Genomic DNA, 15,856 nt, shown 5'->3' with positions numbered 1-15,856 from the left:
TTTAGACTACTGCAATCTGCTTCTTGCTGGCCTCCCACTTAGTCACCTCTCCCCTCTCCAGTCGGTTCAAAACTCTGCTGCCCGTCTCATCTTCCGCCAGGGTCGCTTTACTCATACTACCCCTCTCCTCAAGACCCTTCACTGGCTCCCTATCCGTTTTCGCATCCTGTTCAAACTTCTTCTACTAACCTATAAATGTATTCACTATGCTGCTCCCCAGTATCTCTCCACACTCGTCCTTCCCTACACCCCTTCCCGTACACTCCGCTCCATGGATAAATCCTTCTTATCTGTTCCCTTCTCCACTACTGCCAACTCCAGACTTCGCGCCTTCTATCTCGCTGCACCCTACGCCTGGAATAAACTTCCTGAGCCCCTACGTCTTGCCCCATCCTTGGCCACCTTTAAATCTAGACTGAAAACCCACCTCTTTAACATTGCTTTTGACTCGTAACCACTTGTAACCACTCGCCTCCACCTACCCTCCTCTCTTCCTTCCCGTTCACATTAATTCATTTGATTTGCTTACTTTATTTATTTTTTGTCTATTAGATTGTAAGCTCTTTGAGCAGGGACTGTCTTTCTTCTATGTTTGTACAGCGCTGCGTATGCCTTGTAGCGCTATAGAAATGCTAAATAGTAGTAGTAGTAGTAGTAGTAGTAGTAGTACGTTTGGGAAGCTTGCCAGGTGCCCTTGGCCTGGATTGGCCGCTGTCGTGGACAGGATGCTGGGCTCGATGGACCCTTGGTCTTTTCCCAGTATGGCATTACTTATGTACTTCCGATGAAATACATTTTAACATTACGGATGCAAAATCCAGTCAAACAAGTTGACTCAAAGTGTATATCAAAATTGGTCGCAACTCATCGGAACATATTTGGACCAATATTCAGACCGCAACAACTTCCATGCAAACAAAGATACGGACTTGACTCATCGGAACATATTTGGACCAATATTCAGACCGCAACAACTTCCATGCAAACAAAGATACAGACTTGAAATTTTGAACAAGCATTATGCTTGTGCTGGACATAATACTGCCAGATTTGCAACTAACCAACATCTATAACCGCTCTGCAGGATCTCTTCAAAGTTGGCACTGTCAGCGCAAATGGTAAAATGTACCAAAGTTCAAAGCCAATTATTAAAAAAGAGTCTGCCTGAATCAGCTTGTGAACAGTATAATCTGAAAGAGAAAATTGTGCTCTACAACACCGATATGTTTTTGTTTTGCAATGCCACCATTAAGTAGCCATTTACTCAGGTCAAAGTATGTTATATTTAGTACGCTTTGATGCGCTCATTTTTCTTCATTTCTAAGAAATTGAGTCTTAATAGTCGCTTAAAAGTATTGATATAATTATTTATTCATTCGTATTTTATTCGTTGATTGTCCAATCGTTTATTGTGCGCTGTTATGGTGGATTGGAAATGTTTGTGAAACGTCAGTTGAACAGAAAGATGCTTTCATAAGCTTTATGCATCCTCATGGTCCCGCTACTTCATTTTATTGGCCGGTAAGACGCGATACTTGCTGGATCCCAGAACAACTTATCACTGCTGTTATTCCAGCTCTATCAGTGACATCATCTGGTCGGCAATATAGTTTCCCTGAAACCGTTCTCTTGCAGATCAATGATGCATTCAGAATGATGAAGTAACTGAAGAAGGCAGGCTTGGGAACCTGCAGTGAAGTAACTGAAGAAGGCAGGCTTGGGAACCTGCAGTGAAGTAACTGAAGGCAGGCTTGGGAACCTGCAGTAAACAAACCCACAATCAGGCTTGGGATCCTGCAGTAAAGATACCCACCCGTGGCTGTTACTGCATGGCTATTGGGCGTGGCCCCTATGGCGATGGGGATGCTGGTTTCAATGTGATAACCAGTAATGGCTCAGCCTTCATGGACCAACGCAATACATCACGCACACAAAATATAACCTGAGTAAATGGCTACTTAATGGTGGCATTGCAAAACAAAAACATATCAGTGTTGTAGAGCACAATTTTCTCTTTCAGATGATACTGTTCACAAGCTGATTCAGGCAGACTCTTTTTTAATAATTGGCTTTGAACTTTGGTACATTTTACCATTTGCACTGACAGTGCCAACTTTGAAGAGATCCTGCAGGATGGTTATAGATGCTGGTTAGTTGCAAATCTGGCAGTATTATGTCCAGCACAAGCAAAATGCTTGTTCAAAATTTCAAGTCCGTATCTTTGTTTGCATGGAAGTTGTTGCGGTCTGAATATTGGTCCAAATATGTTCCGATGAGTCGCGACCAATTTTGATGCACACTTTGAGTCAACTTGTTTGACTGGATTTTGCATCCATAACGTTAAAATGTATTTCATCGGAATTAGCATCAAAAACTTATAAATGTGTTTGGATTTTATTAGACCCCAAAAATGGCATTTTGATAAATGTCGCAAGCTCATGGACTGACAACCTTTCAGAAAAGGGGGTCTAGATCAGCAACTATTGTAGTTAGAGACCTCAAAGGCAAAATAAAAAAAAAAAAAGCAAATTTTATCAACTAAAGTTTTAAACTGAAACCTTTTCTAGAGGTAGAAACTAAACAGCCAAAAACTCTTGTTCTAATTTTCTGTTCCTTGGCTGCTGGAGAGGTAGCTCATCCAGCGACCTCAACTAAGTGTTAATTAAGGTGTGGGGAAGTAGAATACTTGCATAGGTTGCTGTGTCAGCTTCAAACAAGCCTGTTTAAAAAAGGTCCCTTAGATTCAAAACTATATAAAGAGGAAAGGACCCACTAAACTTTCTTTCTGAGAAGTTCCAAGAGAAGAGGACATTTCTCTGGTAAGTGAATGCTACTTTGCTTTGTGCTTTGGGAACTTAAAGATTGGGGTTTAAAGGAGGAATTGTAGGTTAGTGTTAGGCAAAATAAAAAATATAAAAAGCAAATTTTGTCAACTAATCTCCATAGTCTTTTCCACTTAGTTTAAAAAACTCTGTACCACAGCATTAACAGATAGAATCTAGCAGGCACTGCAGGATCTAAAATTCCTTGATGAAATCAAGGACAGCTTTATGGAGCAGCTGGTACAGGAGCCGACGAGAGAAGGAAAAATTCTAGACCTAGTCCTTAGTGAAGCGCATTATCTGGTGTGGGAGGTAATGGTGATGGGGGTGCTTGATAACAGTGATCATAATATGATTGGATTTGATATTAGCTTTGAAGTAAAGTATACATAGGAAATCAAATACATTAGTGTTTAACTTTAAAAAAGGACACTATGATAAAATGAGAAGAACGGTGAAAAAAAAACTCAGAGGAGCGACTGCAAGGGTCACAAATTTACATCAGGCGTGGATGCTGTTCAAAAACACCATCCTGGAAGCCCAGGCCAAATATATTACGCGTATTAAAAAAGGAGGACGGAATACCAAACGACAGCCAGCATGGTTAAAAAGTGAGGGGAAGGAACCTATTAGAGCTAAAAGAAAATCCTTCAGAAAATGGAAGAAGGAACCAACTGAAAATAATAAGAAACAGCATAAGGAATGTCAAGTCAAATGCAAAGAACTGATAAGGAAGGCTAAGAGGGACTTCAAAAAAACAGATTGCGTTGGAGGCAAAAACACATAGTAAAAAATTTTTTTTGGTATATTAAAAGCAGGAAGCCGGCAAAAGAATTGGTTGGACCGCTAGATGACCGAGGAGTAAAAGGGGCGATCGGGAGACAAAGCCGTAGCTGAGAGATTAAATGAATTCTTTGTTTCGGTCTTCACCGAGGAAGATTTGGGTGGGATACCGGTGCCGGAAATGGAATTCGAACCTGATGAGTTGGAGACACTTAATGAATTCTCTGTAAACCTGGAGGATGTAATGGGGCAGTTCTACAAACTGAAGAATAGCAAATCTCCTGGACCGGATGGTATTCATCCCAGAGTACTGATAGAACTGAAAAATGAGCTTGCGGAGCTATTGTTAGAAATATCTAATTTATCCTTAAAATCGAGTGTGGTACCAGAAGACTGGAGGGTGGCCAATGTAACGCCGATTTTTAAAAAAGGTTCTAGAGGAGATCCAGGAAATTATAGACCGGTGAGTCTGACGTCGGTGCCGGGCAAAATGGTACAGACTATTATTAAGAACAAAATTACAGAGCATATTCAAAAGCATGGATTAATGAGACAAAGTCAACATGGATTTAGTGAAGGGAAATCTTGCCTCACCAATCTACTACATTTCTTTGAAGGGGTGAACAAACATGTGGATAAAGGTGAGCCGGTTGATATTGTGTATCTGGATTTTCAGAAGGCATTTGACAAAGTACCTCATGAAAGACTCCAGAGGAAATTGGAGAGTCATGGGATAGGAGGTAGTGTTCTATTGTGGATTAAAAACTGGTTAAAAGATAGAAACCAGAGAGTAGGGTTAAATGGTCAGTATTCTCAATGGAGAAGGGTAGTTAGTGGGGTTCCCCAGGGGTCTGTGCTGGGACCGCTGCTTTTTAACATATTTATAAATGACCTAGAGATGGGAGTAACTAGTGAGGTAATTAAATCTGCTGATGACACAAAGTTATTTGAAGTCGTTAAATCGCGGGAGGATTGTGAAAAATTACAAGAGGACCTTACGAGACAGGGTGACTGGGCGTCTAAATGGGAGATGATGATTAATGTGAGCAAGTGCAAAGTGATGCATGTGGTAAAGAGGAACCCGAATTATAGCTATGTCATGCAAGGTTCCACATTAGGAGTCACGGACCAAGAAAGGGATCTAGGTGTCGTCGTTGATGATACATTGAAACCTTCTGCTCAGTGTGCTGCTGCGGCTAAGAAAGCAAATAGAATATTAGGTATTATTAGGAAAGAAATGAAAAACAAAAATGAGGATGTTATAATGCCTTTGTATCGCTCCATCTTGCGACCGCACCTCGAATATTGTGTTCAATTCTGGTCGTCGCATCTCAAAAAAAGATATAGTGGAGTTAGAAAAGGTGCAAAGAAGGGCGACGAAAATGATAAAGGGGATGGGATGACTTCCCTATGAGGAAAGGCTAAAGTGGCTAGGGCTCTTCAGCTTGGAGAAAAGGTGGCTGAGGGGAGATACGATAGAGGTCTATAAAATAATGAGTGGAATTGAACAGGTAGATGTGAAGCGTCTGTTTACGCTTTCAAAAAATACTAGGACTAGGGAGCATGCGATGAAGCTACAATGTAGTCAATTTAAAATGAATTAGAGAAACTTTTTCTTCACTCAACGTGTAATTAAACTCTGGAATTCATTGCCAGAGAATGTGGTAAAGGCGGTTAGCTTAGCGGAGTTTAAAAAAGGTTTGGGCGGCTTCCTAAAGGAAAAGTCCATAGACCATTATTAAATGGACTCGGGGAAAATCCACTATTTCTGGGATAAGCAGTATAAAATGTTTTGTACTTTTTTGGGATCTTGCCAGGTATTTGTGACCTGGATTGGCCACTGTTGGAAACAGGATACTGGGCTTGATCGACCTTTGGTCTTTCCCAGTAAGGCAATACTTATGTACTTATGTGGTAAACGCAATTAGCTTAGTAGGGTTTAAAAAAAAGGTTCGGATAATTTCCTAGAAGAAAAATCTATAAGTCATTATTAAGATGGACTTGAGAAAATCCACTGCTTATTTCTAGGATACAACTATTCAATTAAATGGCTCAGTTTTGTCTCAGCACTTTGTAAATATACACAACGTCAATTTAGACAAAAACTGTTATATTGCAAATAACATCGAGAATAACTTATATAGGCTGTAGAGGTAATCTCATATCATTTTAGGACATTGCATATCAACCTATACAGTGGCTCCCAGGTCAATGCAAATTTCTAATCATCGAATACCTCCAGCCAACCGGTAGTGTTTTATACTGATACTCTAATTGCGTTTCAGCTGTAAATAGCTTCAAACATCCTACCGTTCAAAAATCAACATTATTGCAATGTAAAAGCAAATAATGCACAGATATAACTTAGCTTAAATGCTCCCGCCTTGGTATATTGTCTTCCGTGGCTGGGACTTAGCTGGTTCCATCAAAATTCTAGTGAAACCTCATTGGCAACACCGATACTGTGATTAGCCCGACAGGACCCTGTTTCGCGGTCTCATGCTTTGTCAAGGGCATCAATCTAGCAACAGTACTTCATCCCTAAGGTACTGTTGCTAGATTGATGCCCTTGACAAAGCATGAGACCGCGAAACAGGGTCCTGTCGGGCTAATCACAGTATCGGTGTTGCCAATGAGGTTTCACTAGAATTTTGATGGAACCAGCTAAGTCCCAGCCACGGAAGACAATATACCAAGGCGGGAGCATTTAAGCTAAGTTATATCTGTGCATTATTTGCTTTTACATTGCAATAATGTTGATTTTTTGAACGGTAGGATGTTTGAAGCTATTTACAGCTGAAACGCAATTAGAGTATCAGTATAAAACACTACCGGTTGGCTGGAGGTATTCGATGATTAGAAATTTGCATTGACCTGGGAGCCACTGTATAGGTTGATATGCAATGTCCTAAAATGATATGAGATTACCTCTACAGCCTATATAAGTTATTCTCGATGTTATTTGCAATATAACAGTTTTTGTCTAAATTGACGTTGTGTATATTTCTAGGATAAGCAGCATAAAATCTGTTTTACTGTTTTAGGATCTTGCCAGGTACTTGTGCCTCTTATTCTTGTTATATTCACTGCAGCATATTCAATAAAGACCTTATTAATTTTTTCTTTTAAAGGGAGAACCTAAACTGTGGAAATTCCATATTTTTGTATGGTAAATGCTGATGCTAGGGTGTTTAGAGGGGAGGAATGTCAATACATCTGTCCCTTGCTAATCCCAGGGAGTGGAACTGGCTGCACATACCTGGCAACTCTGGGATAGGCAAGTCTTCGTCCTCTTCCTCAACGTCTGTGTTCTCATCAGTGGAACCACCATAAGGATCGTCTGCTGTGGTTTTCGATAATGATGTTTGCTTCTTTTGATTGATATCTACAATCCTAGAGAGGTAGCATCAGTAATCAGAGGTGGCTTGAGCTAATTGCCAGAAATCATTGTGCTAGAAGGTACAGAATAAAGTTCCCAATACTCCTTGAAATACTATCTCCTCTTCCTGTATTCTGGTTGACCTCAAAGCATTGGGACGGACAGTTGCCTGCCTCTGAATTCATGGCTGTCTAGTGTATTGGTGGTGGCGGGGGCGGGGGGGGAGGGGCACTTCTCCCTTCAAACTGCCACTGAAGTGTCCAGGGGAGGCTTGAAGTCCTCCAGTTAAGTTGGGTTAACCGGCCATTAGAAAATGATGGGTTTGTGCAGGAGAGCAATTTATAATTCTAAAGCCTATTCTGCCTATTGGGAAATTCATCCCCGTGGTCGTTTATTTTTAATTTTGTGTACTTATCTTATGCATTTATTTACTGCCTATTAAGAAATGGTTTACAATAAAACATGCTTAAAAGCAACAATTATAAATATTAAAGAAGAAAATGTATGCCTACCCTCTCAGCAAGTTCACATAACTGTCCATCCCTGCTGAAACTCCAGACGAACAAGTGGAGTAGGCTTGTAGCCGCTTAATGGTTACTGCAGTGGTCCGAGAACCAGAAAAACAGGGTTTGATTCCCACTGCAGCTACTGGTGACCCTGGGCAAGTCATTTAGGAGCCCTTTTACAAAGTTGAAGTAAGCATTGTGTGCTTACAACAGCAAAAAATGTCATACTGCAGGGTGCGCTGAGGCATCCTGCAGTAATTTTGGGATGTGCATGCGCTACCCACATGCTAAAAAAAGTAAAAATTAATTCTTTTGCAGTGAGGGCAGAGAGTGGGCGTGTTCTGCGCTAATCAACACAGCTACATTGCCACATGCTAACCAATTAGTGCTTGCTTAGCATGTGAGCCCTTGACCTACAAAATGGGTGGCGATAAAGGCTCATGTGCTTATCTGTTTTAATGAATCACTGTTCAAAAGTCCAAAATCTTATATGCTGCAGGGGTAGTGTAACAGACTCAAAACTACAACCTTACACTTCTTAAATTCTCCAGTTGACTTTAACATTGTGGATAATTAGTTATGTAGGAGCCCCAGCAGCAACTTGTTTCACACAGCAATAAACCCTGTGGCTTGCCTGCATCCTCATCAGCTTCTCTTACAAAAAACGTTTAGGCTTATAAATCTTTATAGTTCCATGATACAAAACAGTCTAAACTTTAAAACTTATCTTTTCAGTTTCAAAATGGCATAGTCAGACCCGCACCAACATGGGCCATGGTTCACCACACTGCATCAGGGCGATAGGTCCTATATCAAGACACCATTAATTGCCGGCATCTAAACTGGAGAATTTAAGAAGTGTAGGGTTGTGGTTTTGAATCTGTTTTAATGGCCACGTACTAATGGCAAAATTAGCACATGGCCATTAATACAAAATATAGGAAATTTGGCCATTTTACCTCTGCAGAAATAATGGTCTCAGCGTTTGAGAGAGACCCACATAAGGGCACGCTAAGGCCACTTTTTACTACTGTTTGGTAAAAAGGTCCCTTAACCTTCTATTGCCCCTGGTACAAAAACTTAGATTGAGCCCACTAGGGACAGAGAAAGTACCTGCATGCAATATGTAAACCACTTTGATTGTAGCAAGAATCTAATAATATCAAATTATTCTACTCATTTCTACATGTAGATGAATATACACTGTCTTTCTAAGTTATAGCTTACTCTTGATTTATATCAGTTATCACTGTTGCCCATTTAACAGTACAATACTAATCAAACTGATTAACCATTTCAAATTTTAAATGCTTCAGTAACAAGGACATCCTTTAACTGTTTTTTTTTGTTTGATTTAAATACAGTGCTATCTCCCAATAACTTCCATTTAAAGGTAGCAGGTCTTGCAACAGAAATGTGAAATTAGGCCTTACCTGCTAATTTTCTTTCCTCTAGATCCTCCAGCCCGTTCAAGACGCTTGGGTTATGCACTCCTACCAGCAGAGGGAGACTGAGAACACTAAAACTTCTTATATAAGTAGCCTGTGCAGACCTTCTACTAACCAGTAAAACTATAACAAAGCAGAGGAACAAAATACCCACCTAAACAAAACCACTGAATCCACACTCAGATCTCCTCCCCTTAAGACGGGGGAATTCAACTGCAGATTGGCACAAACGGTACCACAAACTGCCCTTAGTAAAACTCCAGGACCCAATCACAGGAGCTACTAGAAATATCAGCAACTGAAGTCTAAAGAAAATATCATACTGAACTGTCTGATACACTGGGTGGGCTCTTGAACAGTCTGGAGGATCTAGAGGAAAGAAAATTAGCAGTTAAGGCCTAATTTCACCTTCCTCAGCAATCCTCCAGACCGTTCAAGACACTTGGGACGTACCAAAGCAGTGAACACATCTAAGGGTGGGACCTGCGAAGTCCAGAGGACAGGACTGCAGCTCCAAAACTGGCATCCTCCCTTGCCTGTAGATCCACTCTGTAATGTTTGACAAAAGAATGCAAGGAGGACCACACCGCCGCTCTACAAATGTCCACCGGTGGAACAAAACTACTCTCTGCCCAAGAAGCCGCCATCCCCCTAGTGGAATGTGCCTTGAGCCCCACCGGCACCGTACGGCCATGCAATATGTAAGCCGAAGAGATGGCATCCTTCAACCACCGAGCTATAGATGCCTTAGAAGCAGCCGCTCCCTTCTTGGGCCCCCCATGAAGGACAAATAACCTGTCCGAAGACCTGAATTCCTCTGACCTGTGCAAGTAAACCTTCAACACTCTGTGTACATCCAATTTCGCCAAACGACGCTGAGAAGCATCCCCCATCCGGTCCCCCAAGACCGGCAACGAAATCACCTGATTGACATGAAAGAAGGATACTACCTTAGGCAAAAACGAAGGCACTGGACGCAGCGAAACCTTTTCCTTAGAAAACCACAGAAACGGAAGCCTACATGAAAGAGCCTGAAGTTCCAAAATCCTGCGAGCTGACGATATAGCTACCAAAAAGACCACCTTCATAGTAAGGTCTTTTATCGAACAAGACTCCAAGGGCTCAAAAGAAGAACCCGCTAAAGAGTCAAGAACGATATTAAGATCCCACTGAGGAACTACCGGCCAATGAGGAGGACGAAGCAACTTCACCCCCCTCAAAAAACGGACCAAATCTGGGGAAGACACAACCGACCTGCCCTGCACCTTACCCCGAAAACACGCCAAAGCAGCCAGCTGCACCTGCAAAGATGATAATGAAAGGCCCTTCTCAAAACCATCCTGCAAGAAATCTAAAATGCACGACACAGAAGCTGTCGAAGGGACACACGCCTGGTCCCCACACCAATCTTCAAATATGCACCACACACGCAAATAGGCCAAAGACGTCGAACGTTTGTGAGACTGCAGCATTGTCTGAATCACCTGAGGGGAAAACCCTTTCCTTCTCAACCGTTCCCTCTCAAGGGCCACACTGTAAGAGAGAACCGAGCCGGATCCGGCATGACAATTGGACCCTGACACAACAGCACCGAGCCCCCCAGCCGCAGAGGCTCGCCTTCTAACAAGCGCATCAGATCCCCGAACCACGGCCGACGTGGCCAATTCGGAGCCACCAACAACACCGGACCCGCATGACATTCTACCCTCTGTAGGACTCGACCTATCAAGGGCCACGGGGGAAACACGTACAGCAACACCCGCTGAGGCCACGGAAGGACCAACACATCGATCCCTTCCACTTGCAGATCCTGACGCCGACTGAAATACCGAGGAACCTGAGCATTCTGTGCCGACGCCATGAGATCAACTACTGGCATTCCCCACTTTAAAACTATCTGGTCGAACACCGACCGGTGCAGAGACCATTCTCCGGGGTCCAAAATGTGTCTGCTTAGAAAATCCGCAGTCACGTTGTCCACCCCGGCCATGTGCGCGCCGAAATCTGCACTAGATGCCTTTCCACCCAACTCAAGAGCAGAGCCATCTCGATTGCCAACCGCGGACTCTTTGTACCGCCCTGCCGGTTGACATATGCTACCGCTGTTGCGTTGTCGGACATGACTCTTATCGCCTTTCCGACCACACTTGAGCAAAACGCCAACAGAGCTAGCTGAATCGCCCTCGTCTCCAACCGGTTGATAGACCACTGAGCTTCCTCCGTCAACCACCGTCCCTACGCAGACAGATCGAGACACTGAGCTCCCCAACCCAGCAAACTGGCATCCGTTATCAGAATCACCCACTGAGGAGGTTCCAGTGGCATGCCCTTTTTCAGATGGGCCGAGCACAGCCACCACTAGAGACTGTGCTGAGGAGCCCCCCTCAATGGCAACCGCAACTCCAAACTGTGTACCTGGGGAGACCACTGGGACAACAGAGCCGCCTGAAGCTGACGCATATGCGCCCTGGCCCATGGTACTACCTCTATTGTCGCTGCCATGAGGCCCAGAACCCGAAGGTACATTCAAGCTGTCAGACTCTGAACGGACATTAACAACTGGACCTGCTGCTGAAGAGAGGCGATCTGAGAATCCAGCAGAAAAATACAACCCACTGCCGTGTCGAACCACACTCCCAAGTACTCCAGACTCTGCGATGGGATCAACTGACTTTTGACTACATTCACTACCCATTCGAGCGATTCCAGAAACACGACCACCTGAGCTGTCGCCGCAACACTGTGAGCCCAAGACTTCGCCCGTATCAACCAGTCGTCCAGATACGGATGCACCAGAATTCCCTGCCTCCGCAAAGCCGCTGCTACCACCACCATTATTCTTGGAGAAGGTGCGTGGAGCCGTTGCCAGACCAAAAGGCAGAGCACAGAACTGAAAGTGCCTCCCCTAAAACAGCAAACGAAGGAAGCACTGATGGGCCTCTCGAATCGGCACATGCAGATACGCTTCCGTGAGATCCAGTGATGTGAGAAATTCTCCCTGATGAACAGCCACTACGACCGAGCGCAGAGTCTCCATGTGGAAGGATGGCACCTTGAGCGCCCCCATTGACCCTCTTGAGATCTAAAATGGGTCGAAACTGGTCCTCCTTCTTCGGCACCACAAAGTAAATGGAATAACAACCCATTCCCTGCTCATGCCGAGGAACGGGTACCACAGCTCCCAACTGGATTAAGCGACCCAGAGTCTCTTGAATAGCCTTTAACTTGACTCGAGAGTGACAAGGAGAGGGAAGAAACAGATCTGGCAGTGGGTGCTCGAACTTGAGCGCATAACTGTCGCGAAACGACCTCCAGCATCCACTGACCTGAAGTAATTGGGTCCACCCCTGATTAAAACAGACGAAGTCGCGCTCTGACCTTCACCAGAGGCTGGATCAGCACACCTTCATAAGGAGGACTTATTACCATTTCCGGCACCTCCGGAGGAGTCCCTACCTCCTCAACGACCCCCTCGAAAGGACTGCGTCCGCTGGAACAACTGGCTTTTAGAAGGAGATACAAATCTGCCCAGCTTGTACGCCTCGCATCCTTAAACCGACCTCTAGCCGAACCACCTCGACTAGCCGCCTTAAGCCGTAATTCCGGCAACCGTGAGACCTTGGTATCCCCAAGACCACTCATCAGTTTATCCAAGTCTCTCTCCAAATAACATAGAACCTTAGAAAGGTAGAGAACACAACTTTGCTTTAGAGGCTGCATCTGCCACCCAGCCCCTAAGCCAAAGAGCCCTGCGAGCCGTCCCACCAGAGCCATATTCTTAGCCGAAGCCCTTAACCAATCATAAAGGGTGCTCGCCAAAAATGAAGACCCATCTCCAATTTGGCCAGGACCTGAACCAAACCAGTCCTATCTACGCAGGCTCATCCAAGAGCTTCTCAGCCCAACGAAAACAAGCTCTGGCTACCAAGCCCTCACACACAGAGGCTTGCAAGGCCAAAGCCGACAAATCAAAGCTACGCTTCAGAAAGGACTCTAGCTTCCTATCCTGAGGATCCCATAAGGCTGTACTGCATCCACGGAATGGCCTTAGCCTTAGTAACCGCCGTACCACCGCATCCACAGTAGGTGGTTTCAGCAGGGCCAAATCTCCGGAGGCAAGGGATACAGCCGCGCCATAGCCCTAGACACCTTACAAGCAGCCTCCAGCACAGACCATTCCTGAAAAACCATGTCTCTAATGTCTGAATTCATGGGAAAGGAATGGGAGCTCTCCGAATCCCCTTAACAAGGGATCTACCTGGGGTCCCCCCCGCAGAGGGAAGTGGCGCCGGAGCAAACATCAAAGTAGAGATCACCTGATCAATGAGCTCTAACAACTCCTCCTTATGAAAAATGCGAACCACTGAAGAATCTTCCCCAGGCCTTAGCCCATCCTGATCCTCAGACTCATCTAAGAGATCCTCCTCTCCTGGGTCACTCCAAAGTCCAAACCTCCGACCCAGGAAGAACAGTATCTCCATAGGCTCTGAAATATCCACCCGTGGGCGCTTAACTCCCACTGAGCTAGCAGCCTCCGGGGAATAAACAGCCTGAGGGGCCAGCTCTCCAGGCATTATACAGAGGACCAAACAAACTCAGGGGGGAAACCAGACCCCCCACACTGACGCTGCTGAAGCCCCAACAAACACTTCCCGCAGTCTCTGCGACGGACCCCCCTCGCTCCTGAGGCGGCAGGTCCATCGCGTGTCCCCAGCTAAACTAGGCGCGCTTCCTGCCACACACGGGTCCCCCCAGCGCTGGTACGGAATGCGCGGCCAAAAGGGCCGCGCTTCCGGCAAAAACGGCTCCACGAGGCCGACACGGGACGTGCAGCCAAATGGTCGCGTTTTCCCGCCAAACCGGCCCGGAATGTGCGGTCAAATCGCCTCCCAACACCTCCGCCGACTCAGGGGAAAGCACGGGGGGCAAGAGCGCTGACAATGTAGGCTCCCCACAAATTTACATTGGCCACCTTTCACTTCAACGCCTCGCTTCGCGCAAAATCGACACCCTCGCGGTTTAGACATAATGGCCGCGAACACAATAAAAACAAACAGTGTTTTGTGCTCTGACAGACTAATAGGCAAAACCGCCTAAGGCAAGAACGCCCTTGATGACGTTTTATCTCGGGACTGCCAAAGAACGGCCAAATAACGGCCTTTTTTAAAAACGTTTTTCTTTTTTTTTTTTTTTTAAAACCTCGTGATGAGCATAAACGCCTCAAGGGTACAGACGAGGTCTGTAGCCGAGGTCAAGCAGTCCTCCAGAGGAAGAGCACAGGGGGAGGGACCCGGCCACCCGGGTGTGACACCCCACAGGGAATAAGAAACCCTTAGGACTTACACCCTGTAATAGAGATCCAAGTGTGGGTTCTCTAACATTTACAACCCAACCTAGAAACCCCAAATGGGCCTACCAGACTGAGTACACTGCACAGGCTGCACACATCTACCCTCTGCTGAGACTGAGAAATACTGGTTAGTAGAAGGTCTGCACAGGCTACTTGTATAAGAAGTTTTAGTGTTCTCAGTCTCCCTCTGCTGGTAGGAGTGCATAACCCAAGCGTCTTGAAGTGTCTGGAGGATTGCTGAGGAAAAGCACAATTTCTGTCACAGCGAAATTTGTGAACTGCAGGAACAGCTAACAATTGAGGACTTTCTAAGTAAAGAGGACTCACTAGTCAACATATTTTAAAAATAGATGTCAAATAAGAAGGGGGCATTATTCTAGGGTTACCATATGGCTCCAGAAAAAGGAGGATGGATTGAAAGCAATGGAAGTAAAACCCGGCTGGCTCAATCCGTCCTTCTTTTTCTGGAGCCATATGGTAACCCTATGAAACACTCAACAACAAAATCTTAAATTTGACCGAGTCACTGTCATTGTTAAAATCTCCAGTGTTCTCTGACCTTACATCTCTGCTACTAGGGCTTCTTGAATGCATTAACAGAATAGAGACCTACCTCCTCAGCTCATCCTCTGTGTCTCCACCAGAGTCTTCCTCTTTGCTCTCATGCTGCTCTGGACAGGAGAGAAAAAGAAAGGGTGAAAAATCGATAGTATGAGAGATGAATGAAGAAAGAATCACCATACTGCAAGAAATGTCAATTAGGCAAACTATGAGTCAGCAATCAAAGAGACAACTCACAAAGCAAATTCTGACAGTTTAAGAAATTAGATCTCTTGACTGGTTGAACATTGTGGGGGATGAGAAAATTTTATTACATTTTTTATGAGGATAAAGTCCCTCCAGATTAGTCCAGACACATGTGTTTACGCTTTCTTGACATCACATGGAGACAGAGAGCCACTGCTTTGATGACATTGTCTTATATAGAGCCCTGTGCAGTTCACAGCCAGTCAGTATTTCCCAGTCTCCAGCCGAGAGTAGGCGAGCAAGACCTGTGCTATCTGGATTAAGATAGGTTTTTATCAAAGGTCTGTTGGCATTTGTTCCTCCTTGGGGCAGAAGAGGGGGATATTTTTCCAGACTAACCACTGGGACTCCAAAAAGAGGAGGAGATTTTATTTCTGGATCCCCCCCCCCCCCTTCAAAAAAAAAAAAAAAAAACAATCAGAAGACTAAGACCAGCTGGGGCCACTCCATACAGTGAGGAGTGTTAAACCTTGATGGGGCTAGATCCATCCCCCACCTGCCTCCTTCCTCTCCATGTCCTTGAGAGGATTGCTGCTGTTCCCTCGGTCCTCTTCCCATAAATTGGGAGGGGCCTGAGGTGACCTTTCTGGACAGTTCCAATTTAAAATAAAATTTAAAAAAATTACTGAAGAGTGTCTTTGGAGACAGTGGGACTGGTGAAGTCTCTGGGCAGGGTGGGATTGTTGATCATGTCTTTCCAGCACCAGACATGACAAAACAGGCCAAGAGCAGAATGAAGGAGCTGCAACTCTGGTATTGCT

General features: G+C 44.8%; 1 protein-coding gene across 2 annotated transcripts in view; it reads right to left on the bottom strand.

The window, feature by feature from the left end:
* The window catches only part of XRCC1 (X-ray repair cross complementing 1), a 204,668-nt gene that overhangs the window by 21,333 nt on the left and 167,479 nt on the right, over positions 1–15,856 (bottom strand). For both annotated transcript variants that reach the window (XM_030211610.1, XM_030211611.1), the window contains 2 exons: positions 14,902–14,959; positions 6,865–6,998 (listed from right to left, as the gene is read on the bottom strand). In XM_030211610.1, the coding sequence (XP_030067470.1) occupies positions 6,865–6,998; positions 14,902–14,959 (192 nt within the window). The remainder of the gene's footprint in view (positions 1–6,864; positions 6,999–14,901; positions 14,960–15,856) is intronic.

Source organism: Microcaecilia unicolor, chromosome 8 (assembly GCF_901765095.1).
Source record: "Microcaecilia unicolor chromosome 8, aMicUni1.1, whole genome shotgun sequence".
Lineage (NCBI taxonomy): Eukaryota > Metazoa > Chordata > Amphibia > Gymnophiona > Siphonopidae > Microcaecilia > Microcaecilia unicolor.
The sequence above is the reverse complement of the archived record's forward strand: the minus strand, read 5'-3'. Positions and strand labels throughout refer to the sequence as shown.